Source organism: Bos javanicus, chromosome 2 (genome assembly GCF_032452875.1).
Source record: "Bos javanicus breed banteng chromosome 2, ARS-OSU_banteng_1.0, whole genome shotgun sequence".
NCBI lineage: Eukaryota > Metazoa > Chordata > Mammalia > Artiodactyla > Bovidae > Bos > Bos javanicus.
In genome coordinates this window covers 62,062,294-62,086,671 of record NC_083869.1, presented here as the reverse complement: position 1 = coordinate 62,086,671, position 24,378 = coordinate 62,062,294, and the positions used below count along the sequence as shown (strand labels likewise).

The following is a 24,378-nucleotide window of genomic DNA, read 5'->3' as shown; positions in this document are numbered from 1 at the left end:
AGCTATTCCTTTCACTTGAACGCTGCTGAGGCCATTATAGGGTCATTGACTGGCCTATTTCAGAATTGTTGTGTCTCAGAAAATAGGGAGGCCTAAGGAGAGAGAGAGAGAGACAGAGGAATAGCTGGCTGATGGAGCAGTCAGAACACAAACAACTATCTTAGTTAAGTTAACTGGCATATACGGACACTGTTCAAGGCACCCCCAAAGAATTACAAAAGATAACTGATCCCATCAGAGATCACCATAACAAACATAACAATAATCATGAAGTTTGAAATATTATGAGAATTGCCTAAATATGACACAGGGACATGAGTGAGTGAATGCCATTAGAAAAATAATGCCAAGAAGACTAGTTTGATGCACAGTTGGCACAAAATGAATTTGTAACAACAACAACAAAAATGTAATCTGCAAGGTGCAATAAAGCTAGGGTCAACAAAACGTGGTATACCTGTGGCCGCTGTTCTTTTTGATAAGTGCAAATCATATCATTTTACTCTATTCCACAATATCTGATTGCTCAGAACCCTTAGGATAAATTACACATCTTACTTGTTCATTCCTTGGAATCTTGAACCCCAAGATTTGACCAAGTGTTTTCTCCCATGTCCCTCTTCAATATCCTGTTTTTCAGGCACTCAATATGCTCTATTGTAGTTGAACATTTATTTTTACTGTCTTCCCCAACAGACTCCAAATTCTTTGAGAGGTAGACACCAGGTCTTGTTCACCATGCCTCTCTCACACTAAGCATAATCCTTGCCACATAGTAGGCACTCAATAAATATCTGCTGAATTAGTTAGGAAAACACTTAGCCAAAGAAAGGAAGCTACATAACATGATTACCAATTTATAATGTGTGGTATTTTAAAAGTTCATTAACAGATAGATTTGGGAGAACTCTGAAACACATTTTCCCATAGAAACAATATTAAATGTAAGATACCTCCCTTCAATGTTACCTACAACTACAACGTAGGTAAACTGTATTATCTATAATTACTTTGGACTCTACTGCATACCAATAATATTTCTGGGGACAGTACATTAAGAAATCCAATCTGGTAATGCTATGAACTAATTATTTCTGGTTATAGCACACGAATTGACATAACAGTTATAACTTCACAGGTGGCTGAGGACAGAGGTTCTAATAGGCAGGGAAAGTAAAAGGACTGAAAACTAGGAAGTCAGGGTAGCCTTCTGCTACCGATAATCTTTGGGAATATGTTCTAAGCTGGAACAACTAACTTTTTTTCATGTCTTTACTTTTCTTCAAGGATTCTAGGAATTAGGTGCAACTTCCTATTGACTATCAACACTTCTGACTTCCAACTAGGGTTTCTTACCATATGCAGGAAATTATCTAAACTGTTCTCATATATAAAGGCTTCTCCCAGCAGGAGACGTGGGAAGATCCCCTGAAGCAGGGCATGGCAACCCACTCCAGTATTCTTGCCTGGAGAATCCCAAGGACAGAGGAGCCTAGAGGGCTACAGTCCATAAGGTTGCAAAGAGTTGACACAACTGAAGTGACGTAGCATCCATACATATCAACACTTCTGACTGCCAACTGGGTTTCTTATCATATGCAGGAAATTATCTAAAAGGTTCTCATGTATATTCTTTTCTTTTCAGCTGTATTCTACAGTCGGAACTAAGAACAAAGAAAGCTAAGTGAGCAAGCAAACAAATGAAAAACAAGATAGTTATCGACTTTAAGAAAAACAACAGTTGTCAAAGAAATGTAATTATAGCTCATTTGTGAAGTGTTTAACAGAGTCATTATACTGTAAACAATGAACACTGATCAAACCAAAAATTATGATATGGGAAAATGGAACTGGGGGGACGTATTGCAAATATTCTCTTCCCATCTATATTTTGCATTTGCATTTTCAGTGCCGCAGTGTCTTTCATATGTAACACTTTGAAACACCGTAATTTTAAGGGTTTGAGTAACACTTTTAAACGACATAAACTGTAAGGGTTTGAGTCCCATTTGCTTTTCCTTTAAAGAATGTACTCTTTGTATCCTATCTAAAAAAAATGTTCCTATCCAAAGGATGGGATATTTTAAAATATGTACGCTACTAAAATTTTACAAATTAACTTTTATACATGTATGCTTCGCTTCAAGTTAATTTTTATGTATGGTGTGAAATAATGATCAAGGCTCATTTTTTTTCCTTTTGTTTATCTAACTGCCCTAGTATGAGCTGTTGAAAAGACTATCATTTCCCTATTATCTTGTCCCCTTTCTTAAGATCAGTTGACAATCAATATGAATATCTCCAGCCTTTGACTGTGTGGATCACAACAAATTGTGGAAAACTCTTAAAGAGATGGAAATACCAGACCCCCTGACCTGCCTCCTGAGAAATCTGTATGTAGGTCAAGAAGCAACAGTTAGAACTGGACATGAAACAACAGACTGGTTCCAAATTGGGAAAGGAGTACGTCAAGGCTGTATATTGTCACTCTGCTTATTTAACTTATATGCAGAGTGAAAGTGAAAGTGAAGTCGCTCAGTCGTGTCCGACTCTTTGCAACCCAGTGGACTGTAGTGCACCAGGCTCCTTCGTCCATGGGATTCTCCAGGCAAGAATACTGGGGTGGGTTGCCATTTCTCGACTGGATGAAGCACAAGCTGGAATCAAGACTGCCGGGAGAAATATCAATAACCTCAGATATGCAGATGACACCACACTTATGGCAGAAAGCAAAGAAGAATTGAAGAGCCTCTTGATGAAAGTGAAAGAGGAGAGGGAAAAAGTTGGCTTAGTATTCAACATTCAGAAAACTAAGATCATGGCATCTGTTCCCATCACTTCACAGCAAATAGATGGGGAAACAATGAAAACAGTGACAGACTTTATTTTTTTGAGCTCCAAAATCACTGCAGATGGTGACTGCAGCCATGAAATTAAGACACTCCTTGGAATAAAAGTTAAGACCAACCCAGACAGCATATTAAAAAGCAGAGACATTACTTTGCTAACAAAGGTCCATCTAGTCAAAGGTGTGATTTTTCCAGTAGTCATGTATGGATGTGAGAGTTGGACCATGAAGAAAGCTGAGTGCCGAAGAATTGATGCTTTTGAACTGTGGTGTTGGAGAAGACTCTTGAGAGTCCCTTGGACAGCAAGCAGATCCAACCAGTCCATCCTAACGGAAATCAGTCCTGAATATTCATTGGAAGGACTGATGCTGAAGCTGAAACTCCAATACTGTGGCCACCTAATACAAAGAACTGATCCTTTGGAAAAAACCCTGATGCTGGGCAAGATTGAAGGCAGAAGAAGAAGGGGACAACAGAGGATGAGACGGCTGGATTGCATCACCGACTCAATGGACATGAGTTTGAGTAAGCTCTGGGAGTTGGTGATGGACAGGGAAGCCTGGCTTGCTACAGTCCATGTGGTCACAAAGAGTCGGAAACAACTGAGAGAATGAACTGAATTGAACTGATGAACATCTACTGCTAAGCTCTCTTTTCTGGTTCATTAGTTTAAATGTCTATTGCAATGTTATAGTAACTTTATTTTATATGGTGTGAGTCTTCCAACTTCATTCAGAATTATTTTGGCTACAGGAAGTGCTTTGTATTGGTTGCCACATAAATTTTACATTTAGTTTGTCAACCTGTATAAAAAATATTACAGGGATTTTGATTAGCATTATATTGAGTGTATAAATTAATTTATATACAAGAATGGACATCTTCACAATATCAAATCATCTGATTCATGAAAATGATCTATCTTGTCATTTAAGTTTGCTTTGTATTCTCTAAACAATGTTTTATACTTTTCAGTGAAATTTTTTTCTTGAATTTATTCCAAAATTAGCTCATACTTATTGATACTATCGTAAACTGTATTTTACAAATTTGAATTTCCAATTTTCCATTGCTAGTAATATAGAACTACAAATCCTTTTTGTATCTTGAACATGAATTCTGCAAACTTGATAAATCCACTCAGTTCTAGTAGGTTGAAGTGTTGTTTGTTTTTCAATGCAAAGAATCACGTTGTCCTTTTCAATCTGCACACATTTTCTTTCTTTTTCTAGCCTATTACCCAGCTATAGAAACAATGTTGAAGTAAACAGTGATGAAATGAATTGATAAGAGCAGACTCTTATTTTGTTTCTGATCTTAGGGAATAGTATTCAGTCTTTGAGCATTAACTATGATGTTGATAGTAAGTTTTCCAAAAATGCCTTTTATTGGGATGAGGAAATCCCTTTCTACTTCTAGTTTGCTGAGATGTTTTATCATGAATGATGTGGAAATCTATCAAACTGTCAGATTACATTAATTACATAATTAATGTAATCTCACCGGAGAAGGCAATGGCACCCCACTCCAGTACTCTTGCCTGGAAAATCCCATGGATGGAGAGGTCTGGTGGGCTGCAGTCCATGGGTCACTAAGAGTCGGACACACCTGAGCGACTTCCCTTTCACTTTTCATTTTCATGCATTGGAGAAGGAAATGGCAACCCACTCCAGTGTTCTTGCCTGGAGAATCCCAGGGGCGGGGGAGCCTGGTAGGCTACTGTCTATGGGGTCACACAGAGTCGGACACGACTGAAGCGACTTAGCAGCAGCATAGTGCAATTAAACACTAGAAAATTACATTGGAATAATGATATTTTCTATCACTGTAATTCTATCATATCATATAATTCTATCATTTTGAAAATGTAAAAATGGTGCCATGATGTATGTAAACTTTTGATACTGGCTTCTGTCACTTAGTACAATGTTCTTGAGATTCATCCAACTTGTTGCATTTGTCAACAGTTCATTCCTTTTAATTGAATATTCCATTATATTAAAGTACTACAATTTGTTTGAAGGGCATTTGGGTCGTTTCCAAGTTTTTGGTTATTATACATAAATTCCTGTAAAGATGTTTGTGTAAAACCTAAGTTTTCATTTCTCTAGGATAAACATCAAGGACACTTACCTTGCATAATTTTGTTACATTTTAGGTGTCTTCTTCTTACCCACTTTTATGGTAGCTACCTTCTTACTAACACTGCTCTGACAAAGGAAAACACTTTCTATGTCTCATCTCTCCTCTCAACAAACTACTAAAAGAAGGAAATTTTCTCAGCTTAAAAAAGAGCATCAATAAAAATCTTAAAGAAAACATTGGAATTAATGGCAAAAGGCTGAATGGTTTCATTCTAAGATTAGCAGCAAGGGAAAGTTATTTAACACTACCATTTCTGTTCAAAATTATACTTCTGTTCCTTCAATGTGATACGCAATAAAAATAAAAGGCATACAGATTACAGGGAAAAAATAAAAGTATCTTTATATGCAGACAAAATGATATCTATGCACAAAATCCCAAAGAACTTACCAAAATGTCATAAGAACTCATAAGTGAGTGTAGCAAGATTACAAAGTAAAACGTCAGTATATAATAATTAATAATCTATATTTAGCAGTGAAAAAGTAGAAATTTAAATTTAAAAATACTATCTACAACAGCATAAAAGACATGAAATAGCAAGAAAGAAATCTAACAAAATGTATTCAAGAAAATCAGAAAACATTGCTGGGAGAAATTTAAGACCTAAACCAAAGAAGAAAGAAACTCTTTTTATGGATCAGGAAATTCAATAATATTAAGAAAAGAATATTCAATACCATCTCACATCTGTTAGATTGGCTATTATCAAAAAAGGGAAGAAAAAAATGGTGCTGGGAAGAAAAAAATGGTGCTGGCAAGAATGCACAGAATGGGATCCCTTGTGCACTACTGGTAGAAATGAAGATTGGTACAGCTACTATGGAAAATATAAATTCCTTGGGATCTCACTTATATGTGGAATCTGAAAAAAACAAACCACCTTCCCTCCACCCCACCACGCTCACACTACAGGGAACAGACTGGTTGTTGACAGAGGCAAAACAAAGAGGGGCAGGTGAGTGAAAGAGGTAGAAGAGGTCAAAAGGTATAAACTTCCAGTTATAAAATAAATGGGTCATGGGATATAGCTACAGCATGGTGATAATAGTTAATAACACTACATTGAATGTTTGAAGGTTGCTAAAAGGGTGGCTCTTAAGGGTCTTCACCACAAGAAAAAAATTTTGTAAGTATATATGATGATGGATGTTAACTGAATTTCTTGTGATAATCAATTTGCAATAGACATAAACATCAAGTAATTATGTCATATACCTGAAACTAATAGAAACTGTGTTGACTATATCTCAATTTAAAGACAGTCAATTCTTACAAATTACAGATTCAAAATAATTCCAATGAAAATTGTACATATTAAACTAGCTAATTCTATAAATCATAAGGAAAAGCAGAAGACATATAAGAGACAGAACAATTTTGAAAAAGAATCAAGTAGAGGTGAACATTATGTGATTTCAAGCCTTATTATAAAGATAGAGTAAATCAAGCCAGTGTAGTATTCCTCTCAGGTCTGATGCATAGATCAATGAAACAGAACAGAGTTCAGAAACAGATTTATACATACATAACCAAGTGATTTTTTATGAAAGTACCAAGATAATTCAATAAGGGAGAAACTGACTTTCCAACTAAGGAGGCTGGAACAATATGAAAATCCATATGTAAGAAAAACAAAAAACAAACTGAACCTCCACCTTTACTTTACATCACACACACACAAAAATTATCTCAGGATTTCCCTGGCGGTCCAGTAGCTAAGATTCCTGCGCCCAGTGAAGGGGGTCTGGGTTCAATCCCTAGTCAGGAAGCTGGTTCTATATGCTGCAACTAAGGCCAGGTGCAGCCAAATAAATAAACAAATATTTTTAAAAAATTGTCTCAAACTAGCTCATAGACTTACATATATAATGTAAGGTTATAGTACTTCTAGAAGAAAACATTGGAGAAAATCTTTTTGAATCTGGATTAAGCAAAAATCAATTAGGACTCAAAACGCATAAAATATAAAAAGAAAATTGAGGACTTCCATGTTGGTACAGTGGATATGAATCCACCTGACAATACAGGGGACGTGAGTTCGATTCCTGGTCCGGAAAGATTCCACATGACACAGAACAACTAAGCTTGTGTGTAACACCTACTGAGTCTGCTCCCCAGAACCTATGTGCTCAACTACTGAAGCCCACGCAGTCTAGGGCACATGAGCCACAGTTACTGAGCCCACATGCTGCAACTACTGAAGCCCATGCCCCTGCAGCCTGTGATCCACAATAAGAGAAGCAACCACAGTGAGAAGCCAGTGCACCGTAACAAAGAGCAGCCGTGGCTAGCCACAACTAGAGAGTGCCCATGCACAGCAATGAAGACCTAGTGCAACTGAAAAAAAAGTAAGGAAATAATTTAGAGATCTCTAGTCTCCTCAAGAGACTAGAGATCTCTTCAAGAAAATTAGAGATACCAAGGGAACATTTCATGCAAAGATGGGCTCAAAAAAGGACAGAAATGGTATGGACCTAACAGAAGCAGAAGATATTAAGGAGAGGTGGCAAGAATACACAGAAGAACTGTACAAAAAAGACCTTCACGACCCAGATAATCACGATGGTGTGATCCCTCACCTAGAGCCAGACATCCTGGATGTGAAGTCAAGTGGGCCTTAGGAAGCATCACTACTAACAAAGCTAATGGAGGTGATGGAATACCAGTTGAGCTATTTCAAATCCTGAAAGATGATGCTGTGAAAGTGCTGCACTCAATATGCCAGCAAATTTGAAAAACTCAGCAGTGGCCACAGGACTGGAAAAGGTCAGTTTTCATTCCAATCCTAAGAAAGACCATGCCAAAGAATGTTCAAACTACCACACAATTGCACTCATCTCACATGCTAGCAAAGTAATGCTCAAAATTCTCCAAGCCAGGATTCAACATACATGAACCATAAACTTCCAGATGTTCAAGCTGGATTTAGAAAAGGCAGAGGAACCAGAGATCAAATTGCCAACATCCGTTGGATCATCAAAAAAGCAAGAGAATTCTAGAAAAGCATCTACTTCTGCTTTATTGACTATGCTAAAGCCTTTGATTTTGTGGATCACAAAGAACTGTGGAAAATTCTTCAAGATATGGGAATATCAGACCACCTTACCTGCCTCTTGAGAAATCTGTATGCAGGTCAAGAAGTAACAGTTAGAACTTGACATGGAACAACAGACTGGTTTCAAAGTGGGAAAGGAGTATGTCAAGGCTATATATTGTCACCCTGCTTATTTAACTTATATGCAGAGTACATCATGAGAAATGCTAGGCTGGATGAAGTACAAGCTTGAATCAAGATTGCTGGGAGAAATATCAATAACCTCAGATATGCAGATGACACCACACTTATGGCAGAAAGTGAAGAGGAACTAAAGAGCCTCTTGATGAAAGTTATGACCAATCTAGACAGCATATTAAAAAGCAGAGACATTACTTTGCCAACAAAGGTCCGTCTAGTCAAAGGTGTGGTTTTTCCAGTAGTAATGTACGGATATGAGAGTTGGACCATGAAGAAAGCTGAGCACCAAAGAATTGATGCTTTTGAACTGTGGTGTTGGAGAAGACTCTTGAGAGTCCCTTGGACAGCAAGCAGATCCAACCAGTCCATCCTAAAGGAAATCAGTCCTGAATATTCATTGGAAGGACTGATGCTGAAGCTGAAACTCCAATACTGTGGCCACCTGATGCAAAGAAGTGACCCATTGAAAAGACCCTGATGCTGGGCAAGATTGAAGGCAGAAGGAGAAGGGGATGACAGAGGATGAGATGGTTGGATGGCATCACTGACTCAAGGGACATGAGTTTGAGTAAGCTCTGGGAGTTAGTGATGGACAGAGAAGCCTGGCGTGCTGCAGTCCATGGGGTCGCAAAGAGTCAGACACGACTGAGAGACTGAACTGAACTGAAGATAAATAATTGATAAACATGATTGTTTCAAAACTTAAAATTTCTGTTCTTGAAACAGACAATGTTAAGAAAACAGAAATGGATCCACAGACTTGGAATAATTATTTGTAAATGACAGATATGTTAGAGAACTTGTTTCTAAGATATATCAAGGGCTCATATAACCCAGTATAAATATGGGCTTGATGTGAGCAGACACTTTACAAAAGAAAATGAATGGCTAAAAACTAAATGAAAATATGTTCGATATCATTAGACATTAAGAAAAGGTAAGTTAAAATAACCAAGAGACACCACCCATACCAAAAAGAATAACTAAAATTTTAAAAAAGATTGACAATACCAAGTGCTGACAAAGATGGAGGACACTGGAACTCTCCTATGTTGATACTTGGAATGCAAAATGCTATACCACTTTGAAAAACAATTTGGCAGCTTTTGATGAAGTTAAGTCTATGCTTTCCATATGACCCAGTAGTCTTTGTTCCAATTATTTACTCATGGCAAATGAAAATGTGTTCATATAAAGACTTGCACATGAATGATTATAATATGCATGTCCATAAAAGCACAAATTGAGAATACTCTAAATAACCACTAACTGGTAAAGGAAGTTCTAAAAATTTACATTAATATAGATATATAAATATTAATATATCCATATATTGAAATACTATTCAGCAATAAAAATGAAAAAACTAATTTAACATGCAAAAACATGGATGAATATTCAAAAATTTTATGCTAAGTGAAACAAGCCAGACACAAAGCTATATACTATGGTATTCCATTTTTGTGACATTCTGAAAAACACAAAACTATAGTGGTAGAATACTTTGGCCACCTGATGCAATGCCAATACTTTGGCCATCTGATGTGAAGAACTGACTCATTGGAAAGGACCCTGATGCTGGGAAAGATTGAAGGCAGGAGGAGAAGGGGACGACAGAGGATGAGATGTTGGATGGCATCACCGACTTGATGGACATGAGTTTGAGTGAGTTCCAGGAGTTGGTGATGAACAGGGAAGCCTGGCATGCTGCAGTCCATGGGGTTGCAAAGAGTCAGACACGACTGAGCTGAACTGAACTGAATAGTGATAGAAACCAGATCTGTGAGCACCAAAGTCTAGAGGGAGGTGTGAAGGAAACATCCACAAAGGTGCGTGAGGAAACTTGGGGATAATAGAAATGTTCTCTATCTTGATTGTACTGGTGATTAACTATATATGTTAAGTTTCATCAAACAGTATGTTTTAAAAAGAATTTCACTATATGTGAATTATACCTTAACAAACCTCTTTTTAAAAAGTTATGTTATAAAGGAAATCTCAGATTTGGAGAAAGATGACATATTAGCATGTATAAGTTCAATGATGCTGGTAAAAACAGCAACAAACAATGTGTGATGAATCTATTTGATAGTCATTGAGATTTAAAAACTAACTCTCTAACTTGCACCTTTGGACAAACAGAATGTAAACACAACTATATCTGGAGGAATGTAAAAACATAATACCAATTAAAAACGATTGACATATAAAAAAAATTACTAGTAGCCATTTTGTAGTAAGACCATGGCAAAAGCTGGCAAAAATGATGAATATATGTAAGTCCTTTCAATGAGAAAGCATAAAATATACTCCCTCATCAAAGTATACCCATCTAAAGAAAAGGATGAATATATGAACAGGTATAGGGGATTTCCCTGGTGATCCAGTGGTTAAGAATCTGCCTTGCAATGCAGGGTACACTGGTTTGATCCGTTTTTGGGAACTAAGATCCCACATGTTGCAGAGCAACTAAGCTCACACCACAACTTACTGAGCCCGCATGCCACCACTAGGCAGTCTGTGAGCCATAACGAGAGAGCCTGTGCCCCACTGTGAAAGACCCCCCATAACACAACAGAGACCCCACGTGCTGCAACTAAGACCTAATGCAGCCAAATAAATTAATAAGCACAATCCTACTCCACATTTATATATATGAATATGAATATATATATATAAGAAAACAGGTATAACAGTGCTCATTATACTGTTTACTTTGAATCTGTCTGAATTTTTCCATGATAAATACTTAAAAAAATTAAATGGCAAAGACATGATGCAGTATGCAACTAGGTTGCTTAATTTTAAAAATTAAATACATTAAATAATTTGTATCAACACAAACACAGGATGGTCAGGTAATGTGTACCTTGGCAATAGCAGTTTGTTTAAACATGCGAGTAATCAACCCCATGACAGTCTCGGTAGCACCTGAATATGGATCTCTCATTAATTTTTCCCACTCTTCAAAGCTGGAATTCAATTCCTATGTAGGAGAAAATAACAATGTTTAGAAATACAGTATAAAGATGACAGCAATTAATGTAATAATGAATCATGTCCTTCTTTTTTTATATATAAAAAATACATATATATATAACTTCTCAAAGATACCAGTGTGTTCATTTAAAAACATCAGTGTGGAGGTAGGTCAGACACATGTTTGTGCTAATGACAGAAAGCGATGAATAGGTGTGGGAGAAAATCAAGCCCTTTGCTAACACCATAAATCAAACAATTGCAGCCTTCTCTTACAAAGGGACATTTAGTAAAGAAAAAAATAAAAATTTAAGAAAAAATTTAAATAAAATAAAAATTTTAAGTAAAAACAGAAACAATGCACAGTAGCAAAAATATATATGGTAGCAGAGCATTTAATTTAATGGTATGATTTTATTTAAATAAGCATAAAGACTTGGGGAATATTGTCACATAAAAATGTGATATGATATTGACACTTTTATGTTTCTTTTCTTAAAAAAATGGATACAGAAAATAAGACCATTTTTATTTTACTTATACTGCTCAGTGTTTTTTTTTAATATACAAAATGCTTATTTTAAGCTTTCAAGATAAAACAAGGCAATAAGTAGTATTTGCTGATAGTTATGTCCAGATGTGAAGAAATTTCAGAGATTACACAAACATCGTATTCCTCAAAAGTAAATGTAGATAAGGGCTGGGGAAAATACAATTTTGGTTTTCTAGTAAGTTGAACTTCACATTACAACATGGTCACGAAGTTTTAAGATTTCCAGAATTAGGGGATGCAACCAAATTATTCTAGAAGACAGTTACATGTACTTAAGAGTAAGAAACTGAACTTTTCTTGCTAATTACTGGGCTTCACACCCTACAAATACTTAGAATTCTTAGTACTAAGTCTATGCAGCAATTGAAGTGTTTTTTTCACCATTCAGCAGAAATATATTTTTTAAAGACTAAGATACTAAATCTTTTCACATTATTTGATGACTAAATTTAAATTCTTCCTGCTCTTTTCTTGAAATGATATAAGACAATTCATATGGCTTTTTAAATTAAACCTATTTTAAGACAGTGAATTTTTTCCTTCTGTGAAATATGAAATATGTGCAATCTTTCATAGTATAATTTCAAATGATTTCAGATAAGACTTTCAATCAAACATGGGTTCTCACCTTGGCTGCTGCTGATGGAAGATCAAATGGAATACGCTGTCTGATTTTAGGGGGCAGCTGGGTTAAAACTTCAGTCTTTAATCTTCTAATCATTATGTCACTTAATAGCTGATGAAGTTCATTAAGATTTGATGCCCCTCTGCAATCCCACTGAGATCTTCTACCAAAATATCTGTTAGTATGAAGAAAAAAAAAATGTAGCAAAGCTGGATGCTAGAGTAAGAAAACAATTTATCCGATGTTTTCTTCCTTTTAAGATAAGGAGCGATGATACTGTTTTTAGTTTTATTACTGAATGCAAATTAGTTTCAAAAAACTCTTCTTTAGAAATAGTAATGAATAAGATTATACATTACTGTCAGCTATAGGAAATGTTAATGTTTAAGCATAGTGTTTATGTTTAGTTAATATAAGGCTGACTCATTGGAAAAGACCCTGATGCTGGGAAAGATGGAAGGCAGGAGGAGAAGGGGACAACAGAGTATGAGACAGCTGGATGGCATCACTGACTCAATGGACGTGAGTTTGAGCAAGCTCTGGGAGTTAGTGATGGACAGGGAAGCCTGGCGTGCTGCAGTCCCTTGGTTTGCAAACAGTCGGACATGACTGAGTGACTGAACTGAATATAAGGCTGAGCAAAACTGATAACCCTGAATACCATTGGCATTTTTGGTGACCTCACATAAGGCACTATGTTTAGCAGATCTAGCCCTAACTAAGCACTAACCGCCAGAACACCAGTCAGGCTATGTAACAACCAAAACCACCTAAAACATTTTCTACAATTATAGGAGGCAATATTATCTCCCACTGAGCTTTTATGCCCAGCAGACAGATCACTTGGTGAGCTCTTCTTCCTTTGAACCACTGAAATGAGAGCAAAGGCAGGGAAAAAGGTACAAATGCCTTATGAACAAGAGATTGGGAAAGAAAACATCAAAGGATATTCAACAAACGTTTAGAAGTCAGACAAGCAGTAGATGACTTGACAAAAGAAAGCAAGTGACACCTCAAAAATGTTTGCAAAAGGGAACTTATCCTCTAGATCTTTGAGATCAGGAGTTGGAAGCACCAAGCACGGGGGGTAGGTATTACATTTGGTGGATGTACTGAACTTGGACATCAAGACAGCTAGCCTAACAGCATCCCTTTATCATTGTGACAACCCCCACACAAGTCCACAAAATTCACAATGGTCTTCTGGGCGCCAAAACTACTGAAAATAGCTACCAGAGAATAATTAACAAAGGAAAATTTCCTGTTGGGTTGCATTACAATTATTAATATTAACAATTAAATAGCTTCATTTTAGTGGGATTTGGTGGTATTTTAATACAGAGTGTTATTTTGAGAAACTTGTAAATTGCTGATACTGATTTTTTTTTAGGTTTATGTATTTTTATAGCAAACATACAGGAATAGTACGCAAAACATTAAAAACATGTATTTGCATGTAGAACTGATTAGAAAAGTATAGTGAATGGATGAAACTTCTGTGTGATAAAATGACAGACACCATTTAGTTGTCATCAATAAGAAATTCTTTTTTTTTTTTTTTAAAAAAAACTAAGTGCTGGCATTGTAAAAAAAATAAGTTTAGTTATAACTGCTATAAGTTGAATTACTGAAATCTGTTTATTGAAGTATTTTGACTTCAATGCTTTATGTCTGCACATAATTAAAACTTTACACACTAATAACCCCAATGTTCAATGCAGCACTATTTGCAATAGCTAGAACATGGAAGCAACCTAGTTGTCCATTGGCAGCTGCATGGATAAAGAAGTTGTGGTACATACACACGGTGGAATATCACTCAGCTATAAAAGCAAATGCATTTGAGTCAGTTCTAATGAGATGGATGAACCTAGAGCCTATTATACAGAGTGAAATAAGTCAGAAAGAAGACACATACCATATATTAATGCATATATATGGGATCTGAAGATGGTACGTATGATCCTATGTACAGGGCAGCAAAGGAGACACAGATGTAAAGAACAGATTTTTGGACTCAGTGGGAGAGGGAGAGGACGGGATGATTTGAGAGAACAGCATTGAAACACACACAGTACCATATGTAGAGCAGATAACCAGTGCCGAGTTTGCTGTATGAAGCAGGGCACCCAAAGCCAGCACTCTGTGACAATCTGAAGAGGCAGGGTGGAGAGGGAGTTGGGCAGGGGGGTTTACGATGGAGGCGACACATGTATATCTATGGCCGATTCATATTGATGTATGGCTAAAAAACATCACGATATTGTAAAGTAATTGTTCTCCAATTAAAATAAATTCCTTTTTTTTTCAAAAATAGAAAAATATTTGCCATTACTCAATTCTGTCACAATCAAGATAATTACATTTTGACATTATGGTTAAAAAAAACTAATACCTGTCAAATGTATCTTAATAAAACTGAGAAAAAATAGAACAGGAAAAAAAATCTAATGTTTAGAATTCCATATAATAAGAGAAAAGATACTACTCAGTGCTAAAAAAGAATGAACTATGAAATCATGGAAAGCTGTGGGGGAAACTTAAATGCATATAACTAAGTGAAAGAAGCTAATAGGAAAAGGCTACACTGTATGATTCCAACCACCCGGTACAGTCAAGAAGGCAAACCTATGGAGACAATAAAAAGATAAATGGCTCCTAGGGACTACAGAGGAGGTAAGGATGATTGGGTGGAACACAGGGAATTTTCAGGGCAGTGGAACTATTCTATATGATACCACAATGGTGGATATATGCCATTGCACCTCTGGCAAAATCCATAGAATGTATAATACTGAGGGTGCACCCTAACATAACCTATGGACACAGGATGATAAGGATGTGTCAGTGGAGTAAAATGATTGTAAAAACATGCATTGTGTTGCAGAATTTCAGTGGTGGGGGAGGTTGTAGATTTCTGAGGACAGAGGGTATATCAGAACTCCCTGTACTTTTCACTCAATTTTGCTGTGAACCTACCTCTGCTCTTTAAAAATAAAGTTTATTAATATAAAAAAGTGTGGAGGATTTGCATTTCAGTCCCTGCCCTGAACATTTCCAGGATTCCCCTGTACCAGAGCCCACTAGAGAGAATGATCTTAGCAAAAGGTGCCTGAGCTGAGGTCAGACTGCTTTAAATCTTGGGCTAGGGGCTTTTTAAATGCCTAGGGCCTGTCTCATGCATGAGACAGGGTGCTCAGGGCTGGTGCACTGGGATGACCCTGAGAGACGGGATGCGGAGGGAGTTGGGAGAGGGGTTCAGGATGGGGAACACATGTACACACACCCATGGCTGATTCATGTCAGTGTATGGCAAAAACCACTACAATATTGTAAAGTAATTAGCCTACAATTAAATAAAGTAATAAAAAGAAATAGAGGTTTAAATATATTTAAAGCAATTAAGTAAGAAATAGAACTTAATGTACTATAATAAAAAATGCAAAGACGAGACCAGGGAAAGAAAAACGGAGGCTGACGTAATTAAACTAAGTTCTTTATGTTCAAAAAAAAAAAAAAAAAAAAAATGCCTAGGGCCAAGGAATTTTCAAAGGCATGTGAGACTTTTTAAAAAGTATCAGAAATGAAGTAAAAAGAAAATTTTTGGCTCCAAAATGCCAAAACAAAGTGCAAACTTAATATGTATTTAAGAAATACCTACACAATTATAGCATTAAAGGCCATGGCAATAGCTTTAGTAAGGGTATTCCATGAAGTAATTCATTTAACTTTCAACAACACTAGAAGACAGCAAAAGTACCAGTTATCATCCCTATTTTATGAATGAGGAAACATATGCAAAAAGAGGTTGAGGAATTCGTCCACAGTATCACAGATGGTAATGGTGGTAATGGAATTTGAGATTAGTAATGTGACTCCAAAGTCTGACTTGAATAAAACTCAACTTTCATATAATAACACGAACGTTATATTTAATGTTCTTGGGATTATTTTGATATGCTTGAGTTTGTGTGTGTGTTGGAGGGTGTGGTGTACAAAAACAGGAGATTCTAGGACTAAGAAACATTTCTGACTTTAGGTCTTAGCCTTCTCTTTCTTGATTCTATTGCTAAAATGTGTAAAATGAGAAGGTCCATTCTTTTGGGGGAATGGTTAAATAAAATGTCAGTCAGTCAGTTCAGTCACTCAGTCGTGTCCAACTCTTTGCGACCCCATGAGTTGCAGCACACCAGGCCTCCCCGTCTAGCACCAACTCCCGGAGTTCACTCAGACTCACGTCCATCAAGTCAGTGATGCCATCCAGCCATCTCATCCTCTGTCGTCCCCTTCTCCTCCTGCCCCCAATCCCTCCCAGCATCAGAGTCTTTTCCAATGAGTCAACTCTTCGCATGAGGTGGCCAAAGTACTGGAGTTTCATCTTCAGCATCAGTCCTTCCAAAGAACACCCAGGACTGATCTCCTTTAGAATGGACTGGTTGGATCTCCTTGCAGTCCAAGGGACTCTCAAGAGTCTTCTCCAACATCACAGTTCAAAAGCATCAATTCTTCGGCGCTCAGCCTTCTTCACAGTCCAACTCTCACATCCATACGTGACCGCAGGAAAAACCATAGCCTTGACTAGACGGACCTTTGTTGGCAAAGTAATGTCTCTGCTTTTGAATATGCTATCTAGGTTGGTCATAACTTTCCTTCCAAGGAGTTAGCGTCTTTTACTTTCATGGCTGCAGTCACCATCTGCAGTGATTTTGGAGCCCAGAAAAATAAAGTCTGACACTGTTTCCACTGTTTCCCCATCTATTTCCCAGGAAGTGATGGGACCAGATGCCATGATCTTCATTTTCTGAATGTTGAGCTTTAAGCCAACTTTTTCACTCTCGTCTTTCACTTTCATCAAGAGGCTTTTTAGTTCCTCTTCACTTTCTGCCATAAGGGTGGTGTCATCTGCATGTCTGAGGTTATTGATATTTCTCCCTGCAATGTTGATTCCAGCTTGTGCTTCTTCCAGCCCAGCGTTTCTCATGATATACTCTGAATATAAATTGAATAAGCAAGGTGACAATATACAGCCTTGATGTACTCCTTTCCCATTGTGGAACCAATCTGCTGTTCCATATTTGGTTCTAACTGCTTTTTAATATGCTGTCTAGGTTGGTCATAGTTTTTCTTCCAAGGAGTAAATGTCTTTTAATTTCATGGCTTCAGTCACCATCTGCAGTGATTTTGGAGCCCAAGAAAATAAAGTCTGTCACTGTTTCCATTGTTTCCCCATCTGTTTGCCATGAAGTGATGGGAACGGATGCCATGATCTTAGCTTTTTCAATGCTGTGTTTTAAGCCAGCTTTTCCCCTCTCCTCTTTCACTTTCATCAAGAGGCTCTTTAGTTCTTCTTCACTTTCTGCCATAGGGTGGTGTCATCTGCATATCTGAGGTTATTGCTATTTCTCCCTGCAATGTTGATTCCAGCTTGTGCTTCATCCAGTCCAGCATTTCACATGATATACTCTGAACATAAATTAAATAAGCAAGGTGACAATATACAGCCTTGATGTACTCCTTTCCCAATGTGGAACCAATCTGCTGTTCCATATTCGGTTCTAACTGTTGCTTCTTGGCCTGCATACAGATTTCTCAGGAGGCAGGTCAGGAGGTCTGGTATTCCCATCTCTTTAAGAATTTTCCACAGTTTGTTGTGATCTACACAGTCAAAGGTTTTGGCATAGTCAATGAAGCAGATGTTTTTCTGAAACTCTCTTACTTTTCTATGATCCAATGGATGTTGGCAATTTGATCTCTGGTTCTTCTGCCTTTTCTAAATCCAGCTTGAACATCTGGAAGTTCTCGGTTCATGTACTGTTGAAGCCTAGCTTGGAGAATTTTCAGCATTACTTTGCTAGCATGTGTGGCAATGAAATAAGGTGTACCCATGAAAGAGGAAACATATAAATGAATAAGAAAAAAAGGAGGTGGATGAAACTGGAGCCTATTATACAGAGTGAAGTAAGCCAGAAAGAAAAACACCAATACAGTATACTAACGCATATATATGGAATTTAGAAAGATGGTAACAATAACCCTGTATACGAGACAGCAAAAGAGACACTGATGTATAAAACAGTCTTATGGACTCTGTGGGAGAGGGAGAGGGTGGGAAGATTTGGGAGAATGGCATTGAAACATGTATAATATCATGTATGAAATGAGTCGCCAGTCCAGGTTCGATGCACGATACTGGATGCTTGGGGCTGGTGCACTGGGACGACCCAGAGGGAGGGTATGGGGAGGGAGGATGGAGGAGGGTTCAGGATGGGGAACACATGTATACCTGTGACGGATTCATTTTGATATTTGGCAAAACCAATACAATATTGTAAAGTTTAAAAATAAAATTAAATTAAAAAAATTTTTTTAAGGACAAAGTTGCAGTAGTTTGGCTTAGGGTAGAAATAAACATTTAAACATAAAGGAAATTCAATTCCTAACAACCTAAAATTAATAACAACAACAAAATTTCAAAGATTTCTAAAGAAGTAATGAAGCATGAATCTTTAAATTTCTTTTGGGATTAATACAGCCATTTCCTCATTCACATTTACAAGGTAAGTAAAAATTTGTTTCTCCTTTGCTCTCTCTCTCTCTCTCTTAGTGGCTAAGTCGTGTCCAACTCTTGCCACCCCGTGGACTGTGGCCTGCCAGGCTCCTCTGTTCATAGGATTCTCCAGGCAAGAATACTGGAGTGGGTTGCCATTTCCTTCTCCAATTCTAAACAAGAATAAATAGAAACTTCTTTGTATCTTTCTTTTTCACCATGTATAATTTAAAAGAGGCATTTCTTAATAAGCACTTAATAGTAGCTTACAAGGGGTTTCCCAGGTGGCTCAGTGGTAAAAGAATCCACTGGCCAATGCAGGAGACACGAGTTCAATCCCTGGGTCAGGAAGATCCCCTGGAGGAGGAAATGGCAACTCACTCTAATGTTCTTGTCTGTAAAATCCCACGCATAGACAAGCCTGGCGGGCTGCAGTGCATAGCTACAAAAGAGACAAACATGACCGAGCACAATCAGCTTAACTGATAAAATAGGAAGCATGGTAAAGAACGTGTACACTTATCTTTGTTCCTGAAACATGTACACACAAGCATACATAGAGTCAACTTTGGAAAACACTTTCTGATTTTTTTTTTTCAAAGTTAACTTCTCTTTTGTCCTTTTGTAGCAATCCCTTTCTTCCACTCCCAGTTCCTGGGAAACACTGATCTGTTTTCTGCCCCTCGGTTTTGCACAGTCCAGAACGGTACATAAACAGAATCATACAGTATGCAGCCTTTAAATCGGAGTTCTTTCACTTAGCACACTGTATTTAAAATTCATGTGTCCTGCTGGATATATTAGTAGTTCATTCCTTTTTATTGCTGAGTAATATATCCCACTGCATGGATATTTTATGATTTGTTTGTACATTTACCAGCTGAAGGACATCTGGATTGTTTCAAGTTTTAAGTGACTATTAAATAAAACTGCTGTAAACATTTGCATACATATTTTTGAATGAACATATGTTTTCATTTATCCCAACTAACTATTCAAAATGGGATTGCTGGATTGAATGTTAAGTGTATGTTTAACTTTATAAAAAATTGCCATACTTTTTTCCATAAGTTTATATGCCATTTTACATTCCCATCATTAATGTATGTGAATTCCAGTTCTTTGGCATCATGCACTAACATCATTTGGTATTTTCAGTTTGTAAAAGCTTTATCTATTCCAATGCATGTATTTCATTGCAGTTTTAACTAGCATTTCTCTAATGACTAATGTTGCATCTTTTCAAGTGCTTTTTTGATCTTATCTTTTTGATATCTTTTTGCTTTATAACTGAGTTTTGAGAGATCTGATATGTTCTTTTACATGTTTATTTTGTATATTTTAAAATACATGTATTTATACACATATATTAATTTATATACCCCTTTATCAAATATGTACTTTACAAATATTCTCTTCTTGTCTGTGTATTATCCATTCATTGTCTTACCAGTGTCTTTGGAAGAGACTTTTTCAATTTTTATAAAGAAAATTCATCACTTTTATCTTTCACAATACATGTTTTTTGCATCCTGTATAAAACTATTTGCCTAACCCTAAGTCACAATGTATTCCTTTGTTTTGAGTTTTATAGTTTCAGGTTTTACAATTTACTTTACAATCCATTTTAAATTGATTTTTTTATTTTTTAAATTGTGATCAATATACATAAAACTTACCATCTTGACCATTACTAAGTATGCCATTCAATGGTAATTAAATACATTCATAATGCTACATAACTATCACCACTGGTTATCTTCATAAATTTCATCTTGTAAAACCCAAACTATATACCCATTAAACATAACTCCTCATTCTCTCCTACTCGCACCCCATGGCAAGCACCATTCTACTTTCTGTCTCTATGATTTTGATTAGGTAGATCACATAAGTGGATTCACACAGCATTTGTCTGTTGGAGACTGGTTTATTGCACTTATAATGTTCTCAGGATTCATCCATGTTGTGGCTTATGTCAGAATTTCCTTCTTCTAAGACTGAATATTCCATTGGATGTATAAGCCACATTTTGCCTATCCATTCATTCATGGATACTTGATTTGCTTATTGTGAATAAGCTGTTTAACTTACTGTGAATAATGCTGCTATGAATAAGGGCACAAATATCTCTTCACTACCCTGCATTTAATTATTTTGGTAATATAGCTGGAAGTGAAACTGCTGAATTACGTGGTATATCGGCTCCCTGACTTCCGGCCTCCAAAATTTCTGATTAAGACATCAACTAATAATCATTCTAAGGATCCCTTCTACACACTGAGTTGGTTTGCCCTTGCTATCAAGATTCTCTTTGTCTTTACAAAGCTGGATTATAATGTATCTGGATATGGGCCACCTTTGGTTTATTTTACTCTAGAGTCCGTTGAACTTTCTGGACGTTTATAATGTTTTCCATCAAATTTGGGAAGTTTTCAGTCCTTATTTCTTCAAATAATCTCAGCCCCTTCCTTCTCATTTCTCTTGGGAATCCACAATGCACAGACATCCTATGGGTTCTGTTCACTTTTCCTCATTCTTCTTTCTTTCTTTTCCTCAGACTTGAAAATTTCCATTGTTTTATCTTCAAGTTCTCTGATTCTTTTTATCTTTTAATTTTTAAAAAAATATATATTTTATTGAAGTATAGTTGATTTACAATGTTTCAGGTGCACAGCAAGGTGATTCAGTTATACAAATACACATATATGATTTTTGAAATTATTTTCCATCACAGGTTATTACAAGATATTGACTATAGTTCCCTATGCTATTCAGTAAACCTTTGCTGCTTGTTGTGTATCTATTTTTTAATTAGAAATCTAGCATTCTATTCATACTAAGTCAAACAAGTGGAATCAAAATGTCATAATCTTTTTAGTTATGCAAAAATTTGTAAGTTCTCTAAAATATAAATATTATACATATTTATATCAGATCAGATCAGTCGCTCAGTCATGTCCGACTCTTTGTGACCCCATGAATCGCAGCACACCAGGCCTCCCTGTCCATCACCAACTCCCGGAGTTCACTCAGACTCACATCCATCGAGTCAGTGATGCCATCCAGCCATCTCATCCTCTGTCGTCCCCTTCTCCTCTTGCCCCCAATCCCTCCCAGCATCAGAGTCTTTTCCAGTAAGTCAACTCTTCACATGAGGGGGCCAAAGTACTGGAGTTTCAGCTTCAGAATCACTCCTTCCAAAGAAATCCCAGGGCTGATCTCCTTCAGAATGGACTGCTTGGATCTCCTTGCAGTCCAAGGGACTCTCAAGAGTCTTCTCCAACATCACAGTTCAAAAGCATCAATTCTTCAGCGCTCAGCTTTCTTCACAGTCCAACTCTCACATCCATACATGACCACAGGAAAAATCATAGCCTTGACTAGACAAACCTTTGTTGACAAAGTAATGTCTCTGCTTTTGAATATGCTATCTAGGTTGGTCATAACTTTCCTTCCAAGGAGTAAGCGTCTTTTACTTTCATGGCTGCAGTCACCATCTGCACTGATTTTGGAGCCCCCAAAAATAAAGTCTGACACTGTTTCCACTGTTTCCCCATCTATTTCCCAGGAAGTGATGGGACCAGATGCCATGATCTTCGTTTTCTGAATGTTGAGCTTTAAGCCAACTTTTTCACCCTCCTCTTTCACTTTCATCAAGAGGCTTTTTAGTTCCTCTTCACTTTCTGCCATAGGGTGGTGTCATCTGCATATCTGAGGTTATTGATATTTCTCCCAGCAATCTTGATTTCAGCTTGTGTTTCTTCCAGTCCAGCGTTTCTCATGATGTACTCTGCATATAAGTTAAATAAGCAGGGTGACAATATACAGCCTTGATGTACTCCTTTTCCTATTTGGAACCAGTCTGTTGTTCCATGTCCAGTTCTAACTGTTGCTTCCTGACCTGCATACAGATTTCTCAAGAGGAAGGTCAGGTGGTCTGGTATTCCCATCTCTTTCAGAATTTCCCACAGTTTATTGTGATCCACACAGTCAAAGGCTTTGGCATAGTTAATAAAGCAGAAATACATGTTTTTCTGGAACTCTCTTGCTTTTTCTATGATCCAGAGGATGTTGGCAATTTGATCTCTGGTTCCTCTGCGTTTTCTAAAACCAGCTTGAACATTAGGAAGTTCACGGTTCACATATTGCTGAAGCCTGGCTTTGAGAATTTTGAGCATTACTTTACTAACATGTGAGATGAGTGCAATTGTGCGGTAGTTTGAGCATTCTTTGGCATTGCCTTTCTTTGGGATTGGAATGAAAACTGACCTTTTCCAGTCCTGTGGCCACTGCTGAGTTTTCCAAATTTGCTGGCATATTGAGTGCAGCACTTTCACAGCATCATCTTTCAGGATTTGGAATAGCTCAACTGGAATTCCTTTACCTCCACTAGCTTTGTTCGTAGTGATGCTTTCTAAGGCCCACTTGACTTCACATTCCAGGATGTCTGGCTCTAGGTCAGTGATCACACCATCGTGCTTATCTGGGTCGTGAAGATCTTTTTTGCACAGTTCTTCTGTGTATTCTTGCCACCTCTTCTTGATATCTTATGCTTCTGTTAGGTCCACATCATTTCTGTCCTTTATCGAGCTCATCTTTGCATGAAATGTTTCCTTGGTATCTCTAATTTTCTTGAAGAGATCTCTAAGTCTTTCCCCTTCTGTTGTTTTCCTCTATTTCTTTGCACTGATCACTGAAGAAGGCTTTCTTATCTCTTCTTGCTATTCTTTGGAACTCTGCATTCAGATGTTTATATCTTTAAGCTTTTCTACTACACTTGATAAAGGCTTGAAAAAGAACATCAAAAAAAAAAAAAAGAAGGGATGGAAAAATTGGAGACAAGTTCTGCCAGATCAAATCTGCTTTTGAATTCCTCTAGGGAATTTTTCTTTTCAGTTATTTTACTTTTAAGCTCTTCTTTTTAGAATTTTTAAAGTTTTCTCTTTATTAATATTTCCATTTTGTTCATTCATCATTTTCTAGACTTTCCCCACATCTTCCTTTAATTCTTTGAGAATATTTTTTTTTAATTAAGCACTATTTTTTTTTTAAAAACCAAACCACTAGGAAAATATACCACAGTCTGGAAACAGCAGACAGACAGGCTATATTATCATTTCAAGCAATAAGTTGGTAAAAAGACAATAAGGTCCTTATCAAAATGATAAGACTGGGGTGAGAACAATGCATGTTATAAAGGCCCTGACACAAGTGGTATTTGGTAATGGAGGACTGTCCCTTTTTTGCTCTAAAGGAGTCATATCTCACCCCTGAGTTGCTTACTTTTCCTCCCCTGACCTGTGTATTGCCAGAAGATTACCTCACTAGACCTTTGTTATTTTAAGGAGCAAAGTAAGCAATATTGGGTTTAGACTTTCTTTCAATTCTGGTTTATGAAAACCAGATTTTCCAAAGCCAATACTTCATATTGCTCTTACT

At 36.9% G+C, this 24,378-nt stretch overlaps 1 protein-coding gene across 3 annotated transcripts in view; it reads right to left on the bottom strand.

Moving 5' to 3' along the window:
• Positions 1 to 24,378, bottom strand: part of ZRANB3 (zinc finger RANBP2-type containing 3) — a 305,694-nt gene that overhangs the window by 91,105 nt on the left and 190,211 nt on the right. For all 3 annotated transcript variants that reach the window (XM_061439301.1, XM_061439316.1, XM_061439311.1), the window contains 2 exons: positions 12,393 to 12,564; positions 11,102 to 11,218 (listed from right to left, as the gene is read on the bottom strand). In XM_061439301.1, coding sequence (XP_061295285.1) covers positions 11,102 to 11,218; positions 12,393 to 12,564 — 289 coding nt within the window. The remainder of the gene's footprint in view (positions 1 to 11,101; positions 11,219 to 12,392; positions 12,565 to 24,378) is intronic.